At 33.2% G+C, this 20,575-nt stretch overlaps 1 protein-coding gene across 1 annotated transcript in view; it reads left to right on the forward strand.

The window, feature by feature from the left end:
* Positions 1 to 15,683, forward strand: part of LOC115884624 (protein tiptop) — a 166,461-nt gene extending 150,778 nt beyond the window's left edge. Inside the window, exons 2-3 of the mRNA XM_030903271.1 lie at positions 9,811 to 9,997; positions 11,400 to 15,683. Of these exons, the coding sequence (XP_030759131.1) occupies positions 9,811 to 9,997; positions 11,400 to 14,667 (3,455 nt within the window). The 3' untranslated portion in view covers positions 14,668 to 15,683. The remainder of the gene's footprint in view (positions 1 to 9,810; positions 9,998 to 11,399) is intronic.
* Positions 15,684 to 20,575: the final 4,892 nt, after the last annotated feature.

Consider the following 20,575-nt stretch of genomic DNA (forward strand, 5'->3'; position numbering starts at 1 on the left):
GGTGATATTTATTTCACCTTTTTTTATTGTTAAACTTGCTATTGTGCCATTCATGTGGCAGTTAAAATAAATAATATTGATAGTATCAAACAAACAACAACAAACAACCAAAAAAGCAAAACAGCTTCATCGACAAAGCACTCACAAAACAAACAAACGCACAAAAAAATATACAAACAACAAAAAATACACAATACATATCATAAAATTCAAAAAAATTTAAGTCATTAAAATTACAAAAAGAACATACATGGACAATTGCAGAACAGTAAGCAGTAAATAGATATAATTTTAAGAGTTATAAAATATTAAATACTTGACCTTTGACCAGTGTTTGAGATGATCAAAATTTTAAAAATCAAAATTGTTCATGATTAAACATCAACAAAAAAGTCGTTCCCCGCATATAGGGCTTTCTCCAGTAAGTATGATTTCAGAGCTTTGCGAAATGCGGGAAAGAATGAAAGCGACTTGATATTCAAAGGCAGATGATTGTACATTTTTTTTGGCATTGTACAGTATTGAACTTTTAACTAGTTCTGAGCTCGGGGTTGGCAGATAAAGATCGTGCTCCGCATTTCTGAGTGGATAGTTATGAGATGGCCTTTCGGGAATAGCAGATATGTGCTTGCGGATTAAGCAAACGGATTCAAAAATGAATAAAGAAGGAAGAGTCAGTATTTTGAAATTTTTAAAGAAATCCTGGCAGTGAGTTCTACTGTTCAGTCCCAATAAATATCGAACTGCTCTCTTTTGAAGTCTGAAAATACGATCAAATTTTGTTGCGCAGCAAGTACCCCAGAATGGAAGGGCATAACGAAGATGTGATTAAAAAGGGCGTTTCTAGAGGTTGATAAGTTAAGTTCCTTAGAAACTGATCTTAGCGCAAAACAGGCAGAGCTTACTTCTTTGATAGAGCTTCGATGTGAAAGTCCCATTTTAACGAGTTGTCTACAACAAGTCCTAAGAATTTCACAGAGTCCACGACGCACATTGGGCCAGAAACAACTTAAAATGTGGAATAATTCAAAAAAATAAAATTGAGAAAACCCCTTTATTTTTAATTAATAATAGTTAAGAAAACTCTAGAGAATCATCAAATAATAAAATAACTGACAGGTTACCATGGTACGTGTATGTGCACTCAAAACGTCGAAACGTGGTTTATTTTAGTCCGCTTATGCAAAGATTTTGTTTACAAAGTACAAAGTGATTCCAAATATTTTAGAAGTTTGTGGCAGGTTTACAACGGGTGATACAAGTACTGTTAAGTTTATTTTATTTATTTGTACTTAATTTTAAACAATATGTAACATTATGATCAGGGTTTAATGTAAAACACGTATCATTATAATATACTGATTGTTTCTCTTTTTTAAAAATATAGAAAAATAAGTGGGTTCTCCTCAAAGGGCCAGGTGTCTGGGTTATGTTTTTATTTCCTCTAATAGTCTAGTTTTCAAAATTAAATAGAGTTACTGCGACTTTTTGCGACTTCGTAAGATATGAACAATTATGTACATCAATACTATACAAAACACTGTTTGTATTAGCTGTAACTGGGAATAATTTCTATTCCCATGTTTTTTTGTATCTATACTATTTTGGAGTGAATTAAACTTAAGAAATCGATAGAACATCAAAAATAATGAAAAAAGTTCCTATAAACGTGTCCGGATCCGGAAATGCTTGCATATACTTTTCGAGATTCAGGGTGCCAAAATTTTATTTTTACTTCGTTTTCTTCGTCTAATTTGCTACATAATTTCGATATTTAGATGAAAATTGGTATCTAGGAGTTTTTTGACGTATAACATGCATCGATTATTTCAGATCCAAATAGAAATATTATACAAGGTCTTACAAAAAAGTCACGAAACTTTAAACGAATGAAAATATATGTAGGTGGTGTTCCCCTCAAGCAAGAGTAAAATTAGGATAAAATTTAAATTTCTTTTCCAAACCAAACCAAACCTCTAGATGCCAATTTTCATCTAAATATTGAAATTATATAGAAAATTAGGCGAAAATAAAAATAAAAATACAACTTTGACACCCTGTATCTCGAAAACTATGCATTTTCGGACACATGTTTAGAGAAACTTTTTTCATTATTTTTGATGTTCTATTTATTCCTTAAATTTGAATTGCCAAGTTTAAAACACCCTGTATATCGATTAATCTTTAGTCTGCTCTATATAAAATGTTTAATTTAAGTGTTATTAATAAAAACTAACGATTTAAAAAAATATATTTGTTCATTTAATACGTTTAGTAGTTTTAACCTAAAAGTTCATCAGGAATGATACAAAAGTTTTTCAATATTATTGGTTTATTAGGGCCCACTCTGCGACGTCAATAGTGGTGTTATTAAGTACAAAAGGTTGTATAGTACTTTTATATGATAAAACTTTAGTTTTTGATAGGTTGAGGCATAAGGGATTAGAATCGCACCAAGATTTAATGGTGCCGCTCCAAAATCTGGGTCGCTCCAAATGAAACTAGTATCGTCCACAAAAAGGCAGATTTTACCGCTAATGTCTAGATTTGCAATGTCGTTGATGAACACCAGAAACAAAATAGGGCCAAGAACTGAACCCTGAGGGACACCACATTCTATAGGCTTACAAGAAGACATAGACGTATCAATTCTCACAAGCTGCCTTCTGTTGCCAAGATATGACTTAATCCATTCGAGCGGCACTCCCCTGAATCCATAGTATTGCAATTTGTTAATTCATTGAACAGAATTTAAAATTACCTTTCCCAAAAAAATATTGCATACTTGATATTTTGCTCGATTCCTCTTCGAGTTTTAAGAAATTCGCACACTTTGAATAAGTAGGCTTTGAATGGCGCCGGCTGTAATGCCAAAAAATTCTAGCTGTGAGCATCAATTAAAACTAAAATAATATTTGAAATGAGAGATGCAGAATTTTATAACAATTTAAACTATATTTAACAATATCAAAAGACATTTAAACTATATCTAATAATAATAAAAATTAATAGCAAACCAAGATATGAGATTTTCCTACAGGCGTTCGACATGTCGACCGTCTTCTGTTATGGACAGACGGGAACGTTTTTGAATATTTCTCGCGGAATTAATTAACTCAGTGGGGGTGGAAAGATACCCTCGCATAACCGCCACGTACTTCTAATTCTTTTCTAGATTATACGGGAAATTTAAAGATAAGAACCTTTATTCTTCCGCAAAGATAAAAATCCACTAAGGATAATAGGCACTAAGTCCAGCGGCCTCGACGGCCAACGGCTGGGATCTTGGTGAGCCACTCAACTATTGTCGACATTGGCTGCAAAAATTTGCTAATAACTTCAGAGTTCTGAGGCGGTGCCTCGTTTTGCTGGACAATATGTTTTCGAGTTCAATTAGGGGCAGATCATCAGTAAAGGGTCCAAAGCCTAGTAGTTAAAAGTGGCGAACTTTTAAAAATTCTGTATTTCGAAGGGGACGATAACAAAATATCAAGTGTGCTATATTTTTGGAAAGGTAATTTTAAGTTCTTTTCACTTAATTAAAAATATACAGGGTGTTCCTAATCAAATTTTTTTTTCTGTTAATTTATTGATTATAGGTATTATGGTAACTTATTAATTTAAAAAAAATATACTTAAACCATTAAATTCTACGTAAAAAGGTGCTTCACAAAAATGTTTTAATACAATACACAATTACAAACATTCACAGGTACTCTTCAATATTTGAAACTGAAAATTTATCTGATTTTTTTTGCAGAACATAAAAAAACACTTCTGTATAATTTGAGGGCCGCCTAGTCTCACTTGAATCATATACGTACAAGCATAAATATTGCGCAAACATGTGCTGTGGTGCTCTTAAATAAAAACTGAGCGAAAAATATCATAATATATTGTGCATCGTAATTAAACTTAATCCCATATTTTTAAAACTATATGACATTATGATATATGCGGTTATTTCTCACGGGTTTAGCTTAATGAGTACAGTTAGATCATTGTTTTTTCTTTACATTGTAAGCGTACAGCCCTCTTGAAATACCATCGCTCCGCGGCCATAACAAACTGGACCGCATTAATAAAGATTAATTTACAACGAGCTGCAGAAGCACTAAATCACTCAAGCAGTGACATCTGCAGGTTCGCCTTGAACTATCACGTTTTTCATCGTCGTCGCCGTCGCCATACTCCAGGTGTTACCTGGCAATAATTGATGGTCCGGTCTGTTTATTGCTGTTTGCCCGGCGAAAAATATTTTGAATATCGATCTCTTTCACCGTTTTTATCGTCGCTCTTGTCCTACAATCGACGCGGACAAGATAAAATAACAGTATTGGGTTTACAAGGCGAGCTTTTGAATCCGGTAACTCTGAAACCTAATTACTCTTGTGTCCTTTTATTCGACTTTGTACACAGAAGAGTATATTATGTTAAAACAAGACTAAAAATTTATTGTGGTTTTTTTCGTATTAATACCGGGCGCGTCCCAAAAGTGGCTCACCCCCTATAACTTTTTTATTTTTTCAGATAAAAAAACGAGATTTGGTATGTTAGTGTATGACATAAATTAGGAATAATTGGTGTATTCATTTGTTTTTGGTCACTTCCTGTTTCACCGGAAATGACTACAACTTTTGATTTTTAAATGGCACCCACGGTATTTTTTTTACTTTATTCGATACAAAATGACGTTATGACCAGAATGACATATCATATGTTAACTTTTGACATTCTCGCTTAATAAAAAAATTTATTTTAAAATTCAATCTGGAGTGCCATGGTTATGTTAAAAACACTAATTCTTCATCAAGGACCCTTGGAAAAATAGATTTGATCGTCTAATGTTTTTAGTGTCTCATCCAGGCCAGTTAGAAAATGCCCAAATCGTATTTTTAATCATATCTCAATTTTTTTCAAATGGAACGAGGGTGGCTCATTAGCATATTTGGAAAAAGCATTTTTTTACGAATAATTTGATATTACACACTTGGTATTTCGAGTCAAATTTTCGTTACGAACCGCAAGTTATAATTTCAAATAAACCATATGCGAAAATGTCAAAAGTTGACATATGATATGTCATTCTATTCAGAGTGACATTTTCTATCGAATAAAGTAGTCATTTCCGGTGAAACCGGAAGTGACCGAGCACAATTGAATACATCAATCAATCCTAATTTATGTCATAGACTAACGTACCAAATCTCGTCTTTTTAACTAAAAAAATAAAAAAGTTATAGGTGTGAGCCACTTTTGAGACTCACCCGGTATACCATATACCGGTCCTAATCAAACAAATATAACATTCACAAATTATTTCAAAATATGTTAAATCTATTATGATTTTCTTCTACAGAGATCTGTCAAAAATATTTTCAATTATATTCTCTATACAAAGTTGCAAAAAGTACACTCTAAACATACGAGAATCTTTTAAAAACTAAATATATTTCGTAAATAAGTAAACACACAGCTTCAAACCGAAAATTTATTTATTAATCACTAAAGAATTCACAAATTTAAGTACCTACTTGTTAATACTTAAAAATGGATAAATTTTGCCTATGTCATCCCCGTCCAATAATTCTTGGTGTTCGGAATATTATATTACGTTTCTTCAAATTCATGGTTCGATGTTTTTCGACTATTTCTCCAACTATTCTGGTAGTTACTTGGTTTCCATATTTCACTGGTAACAGAATATTTAATTTATTTTCATTTATTATTTCTCCGTGATCCTCATCAATATTAATACTGTTTTTATATCTACAGTCTTTAATAACTCTTCATGTTGGAATTCTTCACTTACATTTATAGTTTTCAATAATTAGTCTGGCATATTTGGAAAATGTACAGAAAGTAAATTTTCTACAGCCTGTAGACTTTCTTCTTCATAATACCACTAAACTATTTTTTTCTTTAGTTGTGTTATTCATATTATATTTAGCAAGTCAATATGACATTAAAAAAATTATTTCTTTATTAAATTGAAATTATTTTTAGCAACAAAAAAGCATAGATAAATGAAACAAGTTTAGATTGGAAATTGCTCATACAATGTATACAGGGTGTTTCAAAACAAATGCGAAAAACTTCAGGGGGTGATTCCTTGTTCAAAATAAAGGGTAGTTTGCCTCATAAACGTGGGGTCAAAAGTCAACCATTAGGGAGATATCGTGGTACAAAGAGGGCGGAAAAATAATGTTTTTATTTTTTATCTTGAAAACGAAAAGAGATAGACTAATGAAATTTTACGGAAGCATTACTGTTATGAAAACACACGTTCTGGTAATTTTTTCACTTTTTTAAAACGAGCGGAAGGGGTTGAAATAAACTACCCCTATCATTCTTGTTAATGAAATTTAAAGAAAAATCTTATCAAACACATGCAAAGAAATTAATTTGGATAGTTTAGTTTGTTTAGAAACTTTTTATCTCTTTGTGCTTTTTAATAAAACTCACCGATTTGAAATTAAAAAATAAAATGTACAACATTACATGTCAGGACAAAAAAACCATTTAGATAAAGAATCTAGTGGGCTGCTGCCAAACAGTTTTATTTGGTAATAATATCGTTACATCCTCTTCTGAACGATAACGTCTTAAAAATTATTTACCAAGACAATTTTTAATTCTGTATTTTAATTCATGAAAGTACAAAATAATATCGTTAAAAAAATATTGTTTAAACATTGCAACTGAAATAAAAACACAACGTCTTTTGCAGGAACAATTAAACTTTTACAACAAGTGTTGAAAATGTCTACCTTGTGATGTAATACATGCATTTATCCTACGCAACATTGAACCCCTAATTACGCTGAAATATACCAGGATTATTTCTTATTATATCACATGATGCAATTATCCGATTTCGTAGGTCTTCGATATCCTGTACTGGTGTAGCGTAAACTAATTCTTTTAAATATCCCCAAATACAAGAATCCGCAATTTTTATTAATAATCCTTATAAATATTAGAAACGTCCTAAAAAGTGACAGCGGCCGACTAGATTTTTTCCTAAAATAATTACAGCAGCCCACTAGATTCTTTATCTAAAAATGTTTTTTGTCCTGACATGTAATGCTTACGCTTTTTATTTTTTAATTTCAAATCGGTGAGTTTTATCAAAAAAAAACACAAGAGATAAAAAGTTTCTAAGCAAACTAAGCTATCCAAATTAATTTTTTGGATGTGTTTGATAAGTGATTTTCTTTAAATTTCGTTAACAAGAATGATAGGGAAGTTTATTTCAACCCTTTCCACTGTTTTAAAAAGTGAAAAATTACCAGAAAGTGTGTTTTCAAAATAGTAATGCTTCCATGAAATTTCATTAATCTATCTCTTGTCGTTTTCGAGATAAAAAAATAAAAATATGACATTAAAAAAATTATTTCTTTATTAAATTGAAATTATTTTTAGCAACAAAAAAGCATAGATAAATGAAACAAGTTTAGATTGGAAAGTGCTCATACAATGTATATATATACTATACTGCCATTACTCGCTGACGAGTATTCGACACGCATCAAAAGATGGTCACGCAAGGCGTTTTCTTTCATGAGTTTTGCTGTGACTGAAAACCCCGATACGTGATGCTATTTGCCTACCGCACTCCGGACATTCAAATATATCATTGCTTTGTTGCCTCTTTACTTTTTGGTTGTCGCTGTTAACTGAGTTTACAATTCTTCTCCATTGAGTTCTATTGTGAACTGCTTCATCCCAATGATTCTGCATGTTAATCCCCTTTAAGTTTTCGTGGAAAATGTCCTTGTACCTTTCGAGTTGTCCACCCGGCCTCCTCTTACCGTCTACAAGCTCACCGTAAAGCAGAGATTTTGGTATGCGGTTTTCTTGCATTCTGCATACGTGACCAGCCCATCTTAAGCGGGATTTTGTAACCATGACTTCAATACTCTCGCAATTAGCTTTTTCAATGACCGATACGTTTGAGACATGATGGAACCACCGGATTCTTAAGAGTTGTCTAAGGTGTCTCTGTTGCAACTTATTTAATGCGTTCATGTGTCGGCGATACGCCATGCACCCAGGTTTCGCTCCCATATAACATGGTGGGGATTATAATTGCTCGGTACACTGCAAGTTTCGTTTTTGTACTCAAGTCATGATTGTAGAAAACCCTGTTTTTTAATTTCCAGAATGCTCTTGAGGCGCTGCTAACCCTACAATGTAAACACTATTTGGTGCTGTTTACATTATTTGGTGTTACATTGGTGCTAACATTATTTGGTGCTATGCCGAAACTTTTAAAAATTTCGGAACGGTTCAGCTTTTTCCGGAATTATATCGCCAAGTATTATTTATTCAAATTTATTACTATTTATTATTATTTTATTATTACTATGAAAATGGACGTTTTAAACACTTTTCGAAATTTTTTCAATGAGCGGTTTAAATTTTGAAAGATTTTCTAATTTCTGACTTTGACAAGAGGTATGGACAAGTGGAAATTATATATGTTTTTGTTTGCGGTTGTTCTTAGCAGTGGAATGTTTTTTATTTTAATTAGGACCGTATTATTTTTTGAATATAATATAAAATCATTGAAAATAACCAATTTGCTTCATTTTAAGAGTTATTTAAAAAGTTTCAAATAATTTTTTCTGTAGAATAAAATGGGGAAAACTTATTCACCATTTTTAAAATTTACATGGGATTCCCTATGTCTAGTTCGGCGATGCAACAGACTGTACATTTGTTGTAAGCTAAATAACCTTTTCTGCAGTGTTTTAACTGGCCCACATTAAATTGCCAACTAATATCGCGATGATCCGGTGTTAATGGCGGAAAAAACGAAACTCGCCATAAATTTTGCGCTCGCCCGTCTGAGTTTTATCAAAGATGGAAGCGAGCGTGTTTCACATTGAAATATGGAAGCTTACATCCTGCTTTTTAATGTGTCCGTGGCGCGAGCGTTTTGTTACAAATTACACTCCCAAGGCCTTGCGAAGTCTCAGCGGGAAATGTTTGCTTGCCGAACATTAATCGACCTGGATATTATTTGGTTCTGGTTACCACAGCCATCTTCTTTTAATACACTTTTCATAAAGGAACTAGCAAGAAAAGAAAGCTAATGTATAAGTGGCATTTAAAGCGCGTAGAGTTAAAGAAAGACGTACATAACGTCTATCCTAATGTATGTTATTATGGCTTATGATTGAACGTTTGGGATTACTGCTAGTATTGTGAAATATTCTGGAATTAATTTTTGGAGCAGATTCCGGAGAACAAACTTTCTATGCTTGGAACGAACGTTCTATGCTTGGAACAAACAAAAACCGTCAAAATCTAAGAGAGTATTTAAATTGATTTTAGTTTGATTTAAAGTATAAAAAAATTGTAAACAATTTCTTCTACTCCATACTTATCTTATCAACGAAGAGAGTAATTCATATTAATTCTATGTAACGTGAATTAAATATGAATACACATAAGAATTCGAATAAGGCTGGCATAATCATTAACTACAGGATACACGACCAAGTATAATGATAATGAGCTGTAAAACATATAATTATTTTTACACTATCAAATTTCTTTGTCAAAAATCTTTTATAAAAGATATTTGATGAAAAATTTGACATTGTTAATATACAATATTGTATAAAATCACACATATTACACTGTCAAATTCTCTGATAAAATTAAATCTTTGACAAAGAAACTTGATCTATTTTGTTACAATACTTAAATGGGTATTTATCAAAATAGAAGAACAAATTGTTGTATGATCTTGAAAAAATGCTAAATTATAAGGTTACTAATAATATTTTTTATTTACAGGGGAAGGAGGTGAAGAGGGTTCACCAGACGAAGGGGAGAAACTAGAAGGGGAGGAGGACGGAGGTTCCGCTACACCAACTTCCAATTCTCCAACTCCGCCGGAGGAAGAAGCTCAATCTCCGCATCCTGGAGATGTTCCATCTCCTACGAGTCCTAGAAGTCTAAACGAAGATTCAACCCTCATAAGGTAGGTCTAAATTATATATACTAATTTCGTTGCTAATTGTTCCGTATTTAAAAAATATTTCATTTCTTACTGAATTAAAAACTCCCTACGGACATTATTAACGGGAATTAAGCTACTATAATTATTAATATATTTTAAGTAATAATATATAAAATAAAAATGGACACCTATTATCTACCTACTCTAATAATTTATTTATATCATTAATGTCATATAGAGGGTGGTCCGAACTATATTCCGGAAACTTCGGCAGCATATTCTGCAGATAAAAAAAGTAAAAAAGTCCCTATAAGTGAATGTCCTAAAATGCTTAGTTTCTGAGATAAAGACTATAGAAATGTCATTTTTATTTCGGTTTTTTTCAGAAATGGTGATAAAAACTTTCTGATGAGGTTTTGGCACAAACACATTTCAAATTTATGATTTCAGTCTAATAACGATTTCGTCAACATGATTAATTTATGTCATTGATGACAAATTTTGATAATTTAGATTCCCAATATTTTGAGAACCCTTACTCGTAGCGATTTTTACCAAGATACCTTTTTTACCTAAAAAACATCGTAAATGCATATTTTTTAACTCGCCAGTTTTTTTACAGGTACGGACGAAAAGTTATTACTTTTCAAACCAGTTAAAAATATGTAGGTGACGCTCCCTACAAGTAGGAGTCATGTTGACATCCAAATCAGATTTCTCATGTCAAATAAATTCCCAGACACAAATTTTCATCCAAATATTGACGTTACTTCATAAATTATTTGGAAAAAATCGAAATAAAAATGAAACTTCTACACCCTGTATCTCCGAAACTAAGCATTTTAAGACATTTATACGAACTTTTTTAATTATTTTTATCTGCAGAATATGCTGCCGAAGTTTCCGGAATACAGTTCGGACCACACTGTACTATAAATTTAAAAAGCAACGGTTTCATCGATCATCGACATACGGAAGGTATTTTTAAAATTCCTTTTGATAACTTTGAAGTTGGTCCTTTTGGTAACTTTGAGGTGGAAATAACGCTTGTCGTGCTTCTTCATTTTTTTAATAGGAAATTTTAATGAAAATGTACTCGAACGTGTGCCTAATTCATGCGAAAGGTGTTATTTTTGTCAAAAACCTGAACTCTATTGACAAGCAAGGTTCCTACCAGCAGCGTTAATACAAATCCTCCCAAAGATTAATAAATGCACCATTTGTGCCGTTTTAAAATAGGACAAAATATACTAAATTCAGTAAGAAATTAAATTATTCATATGCCACGGGAATTATTAAGTGTTAATAACCTCTGGCAATTATTTGACTTTGCGATCAGTAATTGACACCCTGATAATTCCTTTGATACATAAATAACTATAATATAGTTATCAATTGTGTTACAATACTCTTTTTGTTTCAGGGAATCGACCTCCAGGTGTAACTCACGGGATTCCTCCGAATCGCAACTGCTTTCTCGTTGCCCGTCTGGTGAAAGCGAAAGAATGTTAGCCGAACGTGCAGCTCTACTTCAAGGCGTACCTTTGGGTGCATCTTTAAGCCCGGTTGGTGTTGCGCTACCACCCTCCATTCCCGCGGGACTCTTACCGCCTCAATCCGCGGCGATGGCTGCCTACCTTAATGCAGCCGCAGCAGCGGCAGTTCAATCTCACAGGCTTATGATGACGTCGCCACTTCCTAGCTTTACACGAACTCCAATCTCACCATTAATAAGTGCTTCGAGTCCTCCTGGAGTTTTAAACTCATCAAATGTAGCTGATCTATCCCAGAGTATGGCAGAAGGAATACTTGATTTCAGTAGAAGAACTAAAAGTGAAGAGACTGATAATGACTGTATTAATTTAAGAAAATCAGAAACACCTCCTGCTGTCGAATCTGGTAATGGACCGTTAGACTTGTCCTTTAGTAGTAGAAAAAGAACATCGGAAGAGCCTTTACCTCAACCTCCGCAACGGAAACCAAAAATGGAATTTAAACCAACCATTCCTCAGTGGCCACCGGGTCTCGGTGCTCAACATTTACCCTATTTTGCTGCTGCAGTAGCTGCAGCCGGTTTGTCGCCTAAGAATACGCCAGCGGAATTATGGAACGGTAAAATTAAACATTCAGCTCCAGCACCTAGTGAGGCTACTAAAGCTTTGGAGAAAATGAGTGAGCTGAGTAAATTAGGAGGAGATGATATTTTTCGAACAATGGCGGCCAGTGCAGTTCCGGGAAACTCATCTAGTAATAGGCATAGTGCTTGGCAAAGTCACTGGCTAAACAAAGGAGCCGAGCAAGCAAAAGACGTACTTAAATGCGTATGGTGTAAACAAAGTTTTCCCAGTTTAGCAGCTTTGACAACCCATATGAAAGAAGCCAAGCATTGTGGTGTCAATGTTCCCGTCCCTCCTATGCAATCAAATAGTCTGCCACCGCAGTCTCCTATGACTTCACCGTCGAATACTAACTCCAATACATCATCTTTAAGTACCGGTAAACCAAACCAATCTGACTTGAATATGCTTATTAAGGAAACAATGCCATTACCAAGGAAGCTTGTTCGCGGGCAAGATGTTTGGCTTGGTAAGGGAGCTGAACAAACCAGACAAATTTTAAAGTGCATGTGGTGTGGACAAAGTTTTAGATCGTTGGCCGAAATGACTAGCCATATGCAGGAAACTCAGCATTACACAAATATAATTTCTCAAGAGCAAATCATTTCGTGGAGATCCTCAGATGACGCCAAAGGAGGAAGCAGCAGCGGGCCAAACAGCCAAACTCCTCCTGGAAGCGCAAGTAGTCACGTCAGTGCGGTCTTGACTTGTAAGGTTTGCGATCAAGCGTTTAGCTCTTTAAAAGAATTAAGTAATCATATGGTAAAGAATTCTCATTATAAAGAACATATTATGAGGTCAATAACTGAAAGTGGAGGACGAAGAAGACAAACCAGAGAAAAACGTAAAAAGTCTTTACCAGTCAGGAAACTTCTGGAGTTAGAAAGGGCACAACATGACTTTAAAAATGGTGACAGTACCAGTATTTTAGACAAAATGCGAGATCCAACAGGTGCTGGGAGAATAACGTGCGAAAAGTGCGGTAACAAAATTGAGACTACCATGTTCGTAGATCACATAAGGCAATGCGTTGGTGGCATGACGAGTAATCAAAGAAATTTTCTTAAAAGCGCTCTCATGTCCAACAATATACTTCCACCCGAAAGTCCCGAACGAACCAAAATGAAAACACCATCAGATAAATCACCGTCACCACAACAACGGTCTCCTTCTGTTTCGGACACCAGCAACAAAGAATCAAACCCACCTTCTGAAACAAACAATGGGTCAAGTCCATCGGTCTTAAATGCCATCGAAAAACTGATTGAGAAAAGTTTCGACTCGAGGACAAGGCAAAACCCTGGATACGCTGGCCATGGTCATACTCAAGCGCCCATGGGTTCGAGCATACTTAAGAGACTGGGGATTGATGAAAGTGTTGATTATACAAAACCATTGGTTGATGCCCAAACTATGAATCTCTTAAGAAGTTATCATCAACAACAGAGTCATTACGGACGACGTGAAAGGAGTGGTAGTGAATCTAGTTCGATGTCGGAGAGAGGTAGCAGTAGGGTGGATTCTTTAACACCAGAAAGAAAAATGGAACCACCCGGGATACCTTTGAGCAGTACACCTCGCTCTACACCCGATATTAAAAGAGAAAAAAGTCCGTTTGTAGAGAAGCCAGAACGTGGAAAAGACAGCGAATCTATTGAAGCTGCCGTCGTTGTAAAGAAGGAAATTGAAGATGACGAACAAAAACCGTTAGACGCTTCAGCACCGGTAGAACTAAAAATTAAAAAAGAGAAGGAGGACGAAAATGAAGAAGATGAACGGCATAGCTTTCATAGTAACGGTGAATTGACTAAGGAGGAGGACGAGAAAAGGAGGAGTCGTACATCATCTCCTCAGACCTCTACTGTTGAACCATCTCAGTCTACTAGTCCTTGTCGTAATTCTACAAGCAGTCCGGCAAGCAGTGACAGGTCTGGTACACCTCGAAGCACAACAAGTGACCGGAAGAGTGCTGGTGGTAGCTTAGGAGCTCTCAGTTCCATGTTTGATAACCTCTCCGGAGCAAACAGTTCTGGCGAACCGTCAACTAGTACTGGTAAAAAGGGCTCCAGCCACCCTTTAGCCGCACTACAAAAACTTTGCGACAAGACTGAAACACATACTAATAACCGAACCCACCCGGCAACAGTGACTTCAGCAAACGTAGCCAGTACTACGCCTAACGCAGCAGGCACTACTCCAGGAGCGATTTTAGCTTTCAGCTGGGCATGTAACGATGCCGTTATGACTCCCGATTCGATTATGAAGTGTGCGTTTTGCGATACTCCTTTCATATCCAAAGGCGCGTATCGACATCATTTGTCAAAGATGCATTTTGTTAAAGACGGTGTCATTCCGGACCCTATCGCGGTCAAGGCGACGGGTCAAAGTTCAAGTAGTAGCAGCAGTACGAGCGTAGGTGTGCCATTAAAAGGTACCAACGTTCTTCCGGGTGCGAGTACCTCGACGGTGACTTCTAAAAGTCCCCCGGCTACTGGCAGCTTTGAAGAGAGTCCGCATTCTAAATTCCTTAAGTATACCGAATTGGCCAAGCAGTTGTCTAGTAAATACGTGTAAATAATGTTAAATACATTCCTCTTTTTTTGTAAAGATACAGTTAGGTAGTTTTGAAGGCGAACGACCGGTAGAGTCGGTACATTGTGATGTTATCATATCGTCAAAACAGAGAAAAACCAGTAGTAATACGATGTAGTATAGCCATTCAGGTTGTAAAGTTTTTGCAAACGCAAAAAAATCAGTGATTATCATTGTTATACGAATTTCAAGTCATAACTTTGTGTATATATTGTATAAGTCAGTATTCTAAGGATACATTTAATTTTCTCAATGAAGCGTGCTCACCGCTGTAAATTTGATTTTCTCTTGGAGGGTACTTATAATAAGATAATACGAAATTTGAATAAAATCAAAAAATATATAATTATTTTAAAATTTCTGTACAAACTCTATACTAGGTTTGGCAAAACTACCACCTGATCCGTACTATTTTTCTCATAATAATTCTGGATGGAGTTTTGCCGAGAAAGTTTAGTTTACAGCGGTGTGTTCTATCTCGATAAGATAAACTCTAGTTGTTGGTGACAAACCAGAATCGTTTAAAGTATTAACAAAAGTCGTAGTTGTAAATCTCATTTTGTTTCGAACAAATTTTTATCTTCCTTTTTCAGTGAAACTGTTTTTCGAAAATAATTAAAATTGTAGATTTGTGATGGTGGTCTATTGTAAATATAAACAAAGTCATCTCTAAAAATTACTTTTTCGATGTGACCTATATAAATTTAAATTATTAATATGTGTGGGATTATGAGAAAAATAAACAAAAATTCGCGTTTTATAAAAAGAATTTGCAATAAACTACTTTCAGAATCTCAAAAACTAAGTATACGTATGTCGTAAATATCTCTTCTTCCATGAAAAGTTTTAAGAAAAATGACTATTTATCAATAATTATACTACACTGAATAATACAAAAAAATGTATACGCATTAGCTGATAATCTTGGCAAAGCTCTTTTATGTTATATTGAAAATTTTAAACTTATTTAATTATTTTGTTGTATTTGATCGCAATGAAAGCTCAAATAAAATATATGTTATGAAAATATATACTTCTTTTATTTAAACCTTATCTATCCAAAGATCTATCCATAATGTATAGGTAAGTTCAGTAAAAGAGATGCAAGGCAGTAACTGTTTACTTTTTAAAGGAGATCTGAAGTGAAAAATATCGAAACATAGCTTTGAAAGTTACACAAATGTCCCAGAAAGTTTACTGTATTCATTCCAACATTTTTGTCAAATAATTCTTTTAATGGCTTATATCTATTAAACAAACGTTAATAATTCATAGGTATTTCTGGTATTTTTATATAGGGTGATTCAAAAAGATTTGGCATCTCGCGTGGTGTGATTCCTCACGTCTAAATAAGATTTATTTTTAATATTGGCATAGGTCCGATTCTGTTAGTCTTTCATTTTTTATGAATTACTTGCTGAATTTGGAAGTCAACAACTTATTAAACTCTTCTTTACGAACATTGTTACATCCTACAGACTTCCTACAGTCAGTTATTTACTACAGTCTTCTGCTGTTTTGTAGGTTTTTAAGAAGAAACCAGTTATACAGACTTAGGTACTTGTGCTACTTGATACAATGATGACTAATAAAATGTCGCAAATTGAATTATTGTTGACCCAACACGCCAAGTTGCTCCACATTGCCGAACGTTTCTGGGGAATGTAATAACAAAATCAGAGGGACATTTTCATAGTAGTAGTACAAGCTGTGATACAAGTAAATATTTATAAATACTTTCTTAAAATATTAAAAAATAATTTGCCGAAAATCGTTCACAAGCACATGCAACCTGTAGGCAATAAAGACAATTTCTCATATGTACAAGACATTGCAAGTAAAATTACAAAAAGTTCATTCTATCTAGGAACCTTCCTATTTTACTAAGGGCATTAACCCAAATGAATACAGGGTGGCGCCTCTCATGCGACGCGGAAGCTCTAAGGAGTTTATATCGTAATGAAATTTTGGGAGCTTATGTAGGTTAATTGAAAGCATTTTATAAAAATATATAGAGTTATACAGGGTATCCCCAAAAAAAGTTACACATCAAAGTTGTGTTTTTGTAATGGAACACCCTATATATTCATTGATTTTTGGATTCTGGGAAAAAAAAGGTGAGTTTTATTAAAGAAGTATAAGCCTAAACTGTTAGGATTTTGACATATTTCACATTTTGTGAAAATGAAGAGTAAATTTTAAATTTCAATAACAGCTACCTAAATGATAATTATATTATGTATGTATGTTAATTATGTTATGTTAACCCTGTATAGCCTGATATTTAATTACAACAACCATTGTATATTAAACCGAATTAAAATTTGACCGGAAAAGATATACCTACAGGGTGAGACAAAATTAACATGGAACAACGGTCACTTTTAAAACCAAGTTACTACTTTATTCTAAATGGAATACCTAGTATATTATTCCGGTGTTCAATGGGGAATTCATATATTTTCAAAATATTATTAAGGTTGCCTACGCCTCAGACAAAGATTCTCCTAGATATTTTAATTTTCATGATTTTACGTCAGTAGATTTTTATTATTTGAAAAAACCTAGGTGGCTGTGATATACCTTTAGTTAATTTAACAAAAATTAAACTATATAGAGTAAAATACTCAACAATAATAAAAAGATACACGTTTAAAACATATTTTAATTATTAGAGAATTAAATTAGATACCTATATAAACATATAACTATGTGATAAAAATTAGCTAGATGAAATCAAATGCTCAAAATGCTTCCTTTCCTGTTAACACTTAACTGCCTAAAAGCATTCTGTTTTCAAAAGATCTTTTCATTTTAAAAGGCATATGTGGAGTTCTACTTCGAAAAGCAGCTACAATTATTTCTCTCATGTTGCCGCCAAGTTTTGTAAACACTCTCTTTAACATATCCCCATAAAAAACCGAGACTAGATATAATCAGGAGCAGTTAAGTATTCATTAAGTTGGTAAATACACACTGCATTCACCAACTAATAGAATCATATGAATTCTCTCTGATGTAAGATAAATTTGCATTCTCGTCAAATTTCTGATTTTTTTAAGTCACACAAAATTGTCCAACTTTAACAACTAGTTGTTAAAGTTGGACTAATTAGACAGCTATGTTGAAGTAACGTCAGACATATCACAGCCACCTAGATTTTATCAAATAATAAAGATCTACTGACACTAAATCATAAAAATGTAAATATCTTGTAAATCTTTATTTTTTGATGAGTAGGCAACTTTATTAGTATTTTGAAGGAACATTTTCAAGGGACCCTATTGAATATCGAAATAATATACTTGGCGTTTCATTTAAAATAAAAAAGTAATTTGCTTTTAAAGGTGACCAATGTTCAATATTAATTTTGTCTCACCCTGTATAACTTTTTTGTCAAGTTTTAATTTGATTTAAAGTACAATAGTTATTTTAACTACATATTAGGCTATACCAGGTAAATTCCAATTTAGGTAGCTTTGATTGTAATTTAAAAATTATTCTTTATTTTTATGAAATGTTAAATATGTCAAAAACCTTACATTTTAGTCATATACTTCTTTAATAAAACTCACTTTTATTTTTCTCCCTGAATCCGAAAATGAATTAATACATAGGGTGCTCCATTACAAAAAACACAACTTTGATACGTAACTTTTTTGGTGACATCCTGTGGAACTCTCTATAATTTTAAAAAGTGCTCTGAATTAACCTACACATGTTCACAAAATTTCATTTCGATACCGTTCTCAATGGAGCTTCCGCGTCGTATGAGAGGCGCCACTCTGTATACAGGGTGAGTTTCCTACGATGTTCTCTATGGGCATCTCGGAAACTACTGGAGATAGAGAGTCGGTTAAATGGGGAAAGAATTGCAGTTTTGTGGGGTCATAAATATGCGCCTTTCAGATTTTTGAAAATGTTCATGGCTTACTAGATATTTCGAAAAAAACAAATTTTGGCTATTTTAAAATTGTCGCTAATATCGATTTATCGATTTATCGATTTATCGATTTATCGATTTATCGATTTATCGATTTATCGATTTATCGATTTATCGATTTATCGATTTATCGATTTATCGATTTATCGATTTATACTTACTATAGTAATGCATTTTCGTACAACAAACATTCATTCCCTATTCTACTCCCTATAGGTATGAATTTCAATTCACTAACCAAACCAAATTATTAACTAATGTCATTTAATTGATTCTTTACGCAAATTTTTATGTGTATAATCCAGAGGTCACGAAGGTTTATATAAATTTTTACTAACTTTACCCATTTGGTTGATGATTTCAATAATCTCTTCTAATTCTTTCTGTAGAATTTTATTCTTGATATTTATGTATCTAATGCTGACGGTTTTAACTGACCCCTAAAATATCTAAAAACTTGATATATAATCTAACTGGCACACCACTGACAATGATAAATAATTTATTTCTGGAAGTATTGTGTATAGCTGTTTTTCAGGTATGTTTTAGTATTTAGTCGTATTACACAAAGATATAGCCATTAAACAATATAAAACTACTTCATAACAAATCTAGACATATATAACTTTTATTTAAAAAAAAGAATGATCAAGATTGGTGAAGCGGTTTTGGCGGGATGGATGTAACAAAAAAAGCATTTGAGCTTTTATATATGTATGGATGGATGGATTTTCACAAAAATCAAGAAAAAGTACGGGAAGGGTGAAAACTACCCACACAACTACATAAACGTTAGTATAAAAAAGCCACAGCGCATACTTTTTGAGGAAAATAAATTCTAAAATTATCTTCCAAAAAATGTTTTTTGTCACATTAAGCTATGTAGGCACATAAAATCTACTATGCTCTAATAATCCAGTTGGCGAAAATATGACATTTTATATTAGTATCACAAATTATTATTTGACAATTAGCTTTGTAAAAAACTTAAACAAATTAATAAACTTTAAGTTAATTAACGTTCGGTTTTATTTTTGATTGATGACCTCTAGCGGACAAACGAAGGACTTTTGTATAGAGGTAAATAAATGTGTCCAACAAACTTATTTTGATTCCAAAAATACGTAGTAGTTCTATCTCCACGGAATATTGAGACACCCTGTATAAAGTTTCTTTTTAAATATAATTATTTTGGACAGCTAGATTATTTTAATGAATAATAATAAGCAACGTAAGCACAATAAGCAATATGTTAGCAAAAATAATCTACAGTTTTAGTAATAATATTGTTAAATTAATATACTTATACTAAATATACAGGGTGGTCCGAAATGTAATCGGAAAACTTTTTTTACAAACCCATTTTACAAATAAAAATAAGTAGAAAAATTAGTTTTATACAAGTACGGACGAAAAGTTACTATTTACTACTCTTCATAACAGCTTAATAGTATGTAGGTGGCGCCCCCTCTATGTAGGAGTCATACTGACATTGAAATAAAATGTATCGTGTCAAAACACCAATATTCATCCAAATATTTATATTAGTACTGAAATTAATTCGAAAAAAAAAACGCAATACAAATGACGACTTAATCTACACCCTGTATCTCCGCTTACTTATTTTAGCGGAGAATATGCTGCCGAAATTTCCGAAATACAATTAGGACCACCCAGTACAGAGACCCGTTTTGATTATTTTTTCTCTAAAACGGTATGGAAATTGGGAAAAGTATAAACGGAATTAAATCCTTTAGAGAAATGCATTTTTCTCAAAAAAGTTATTAATAATAAATGTTTCCTCTTGCAAAGACAATTCGGTGGTATATATTGTAGAACAATATTGGTATATTGTTTAGAGGTAAGGGGGATAAAATATTTGATTAAAAAAACAGTTTATTAGAATTTAATTATACTAGTTTTTTTTACATAAAAAACGTTGTTAAA

This window comes from Sitophilus oryzae, unplaced genomic scaffold, assembly GCF_002938485.1.
Source record: "Sitophilus oryzae breed Bouriz unplaced genomic scaffold, Soryzae_2.0 scaffold_306_pilon_pilon, whole genome shotgun sequence".
Taxonomy (NCBI): domain Eukaryota; kingdom Metazoa; phylum Arthropoda; class Insecta; order Coleoptera; family Curculionidae; genus Sitophilus; species Sitophilus oryzae.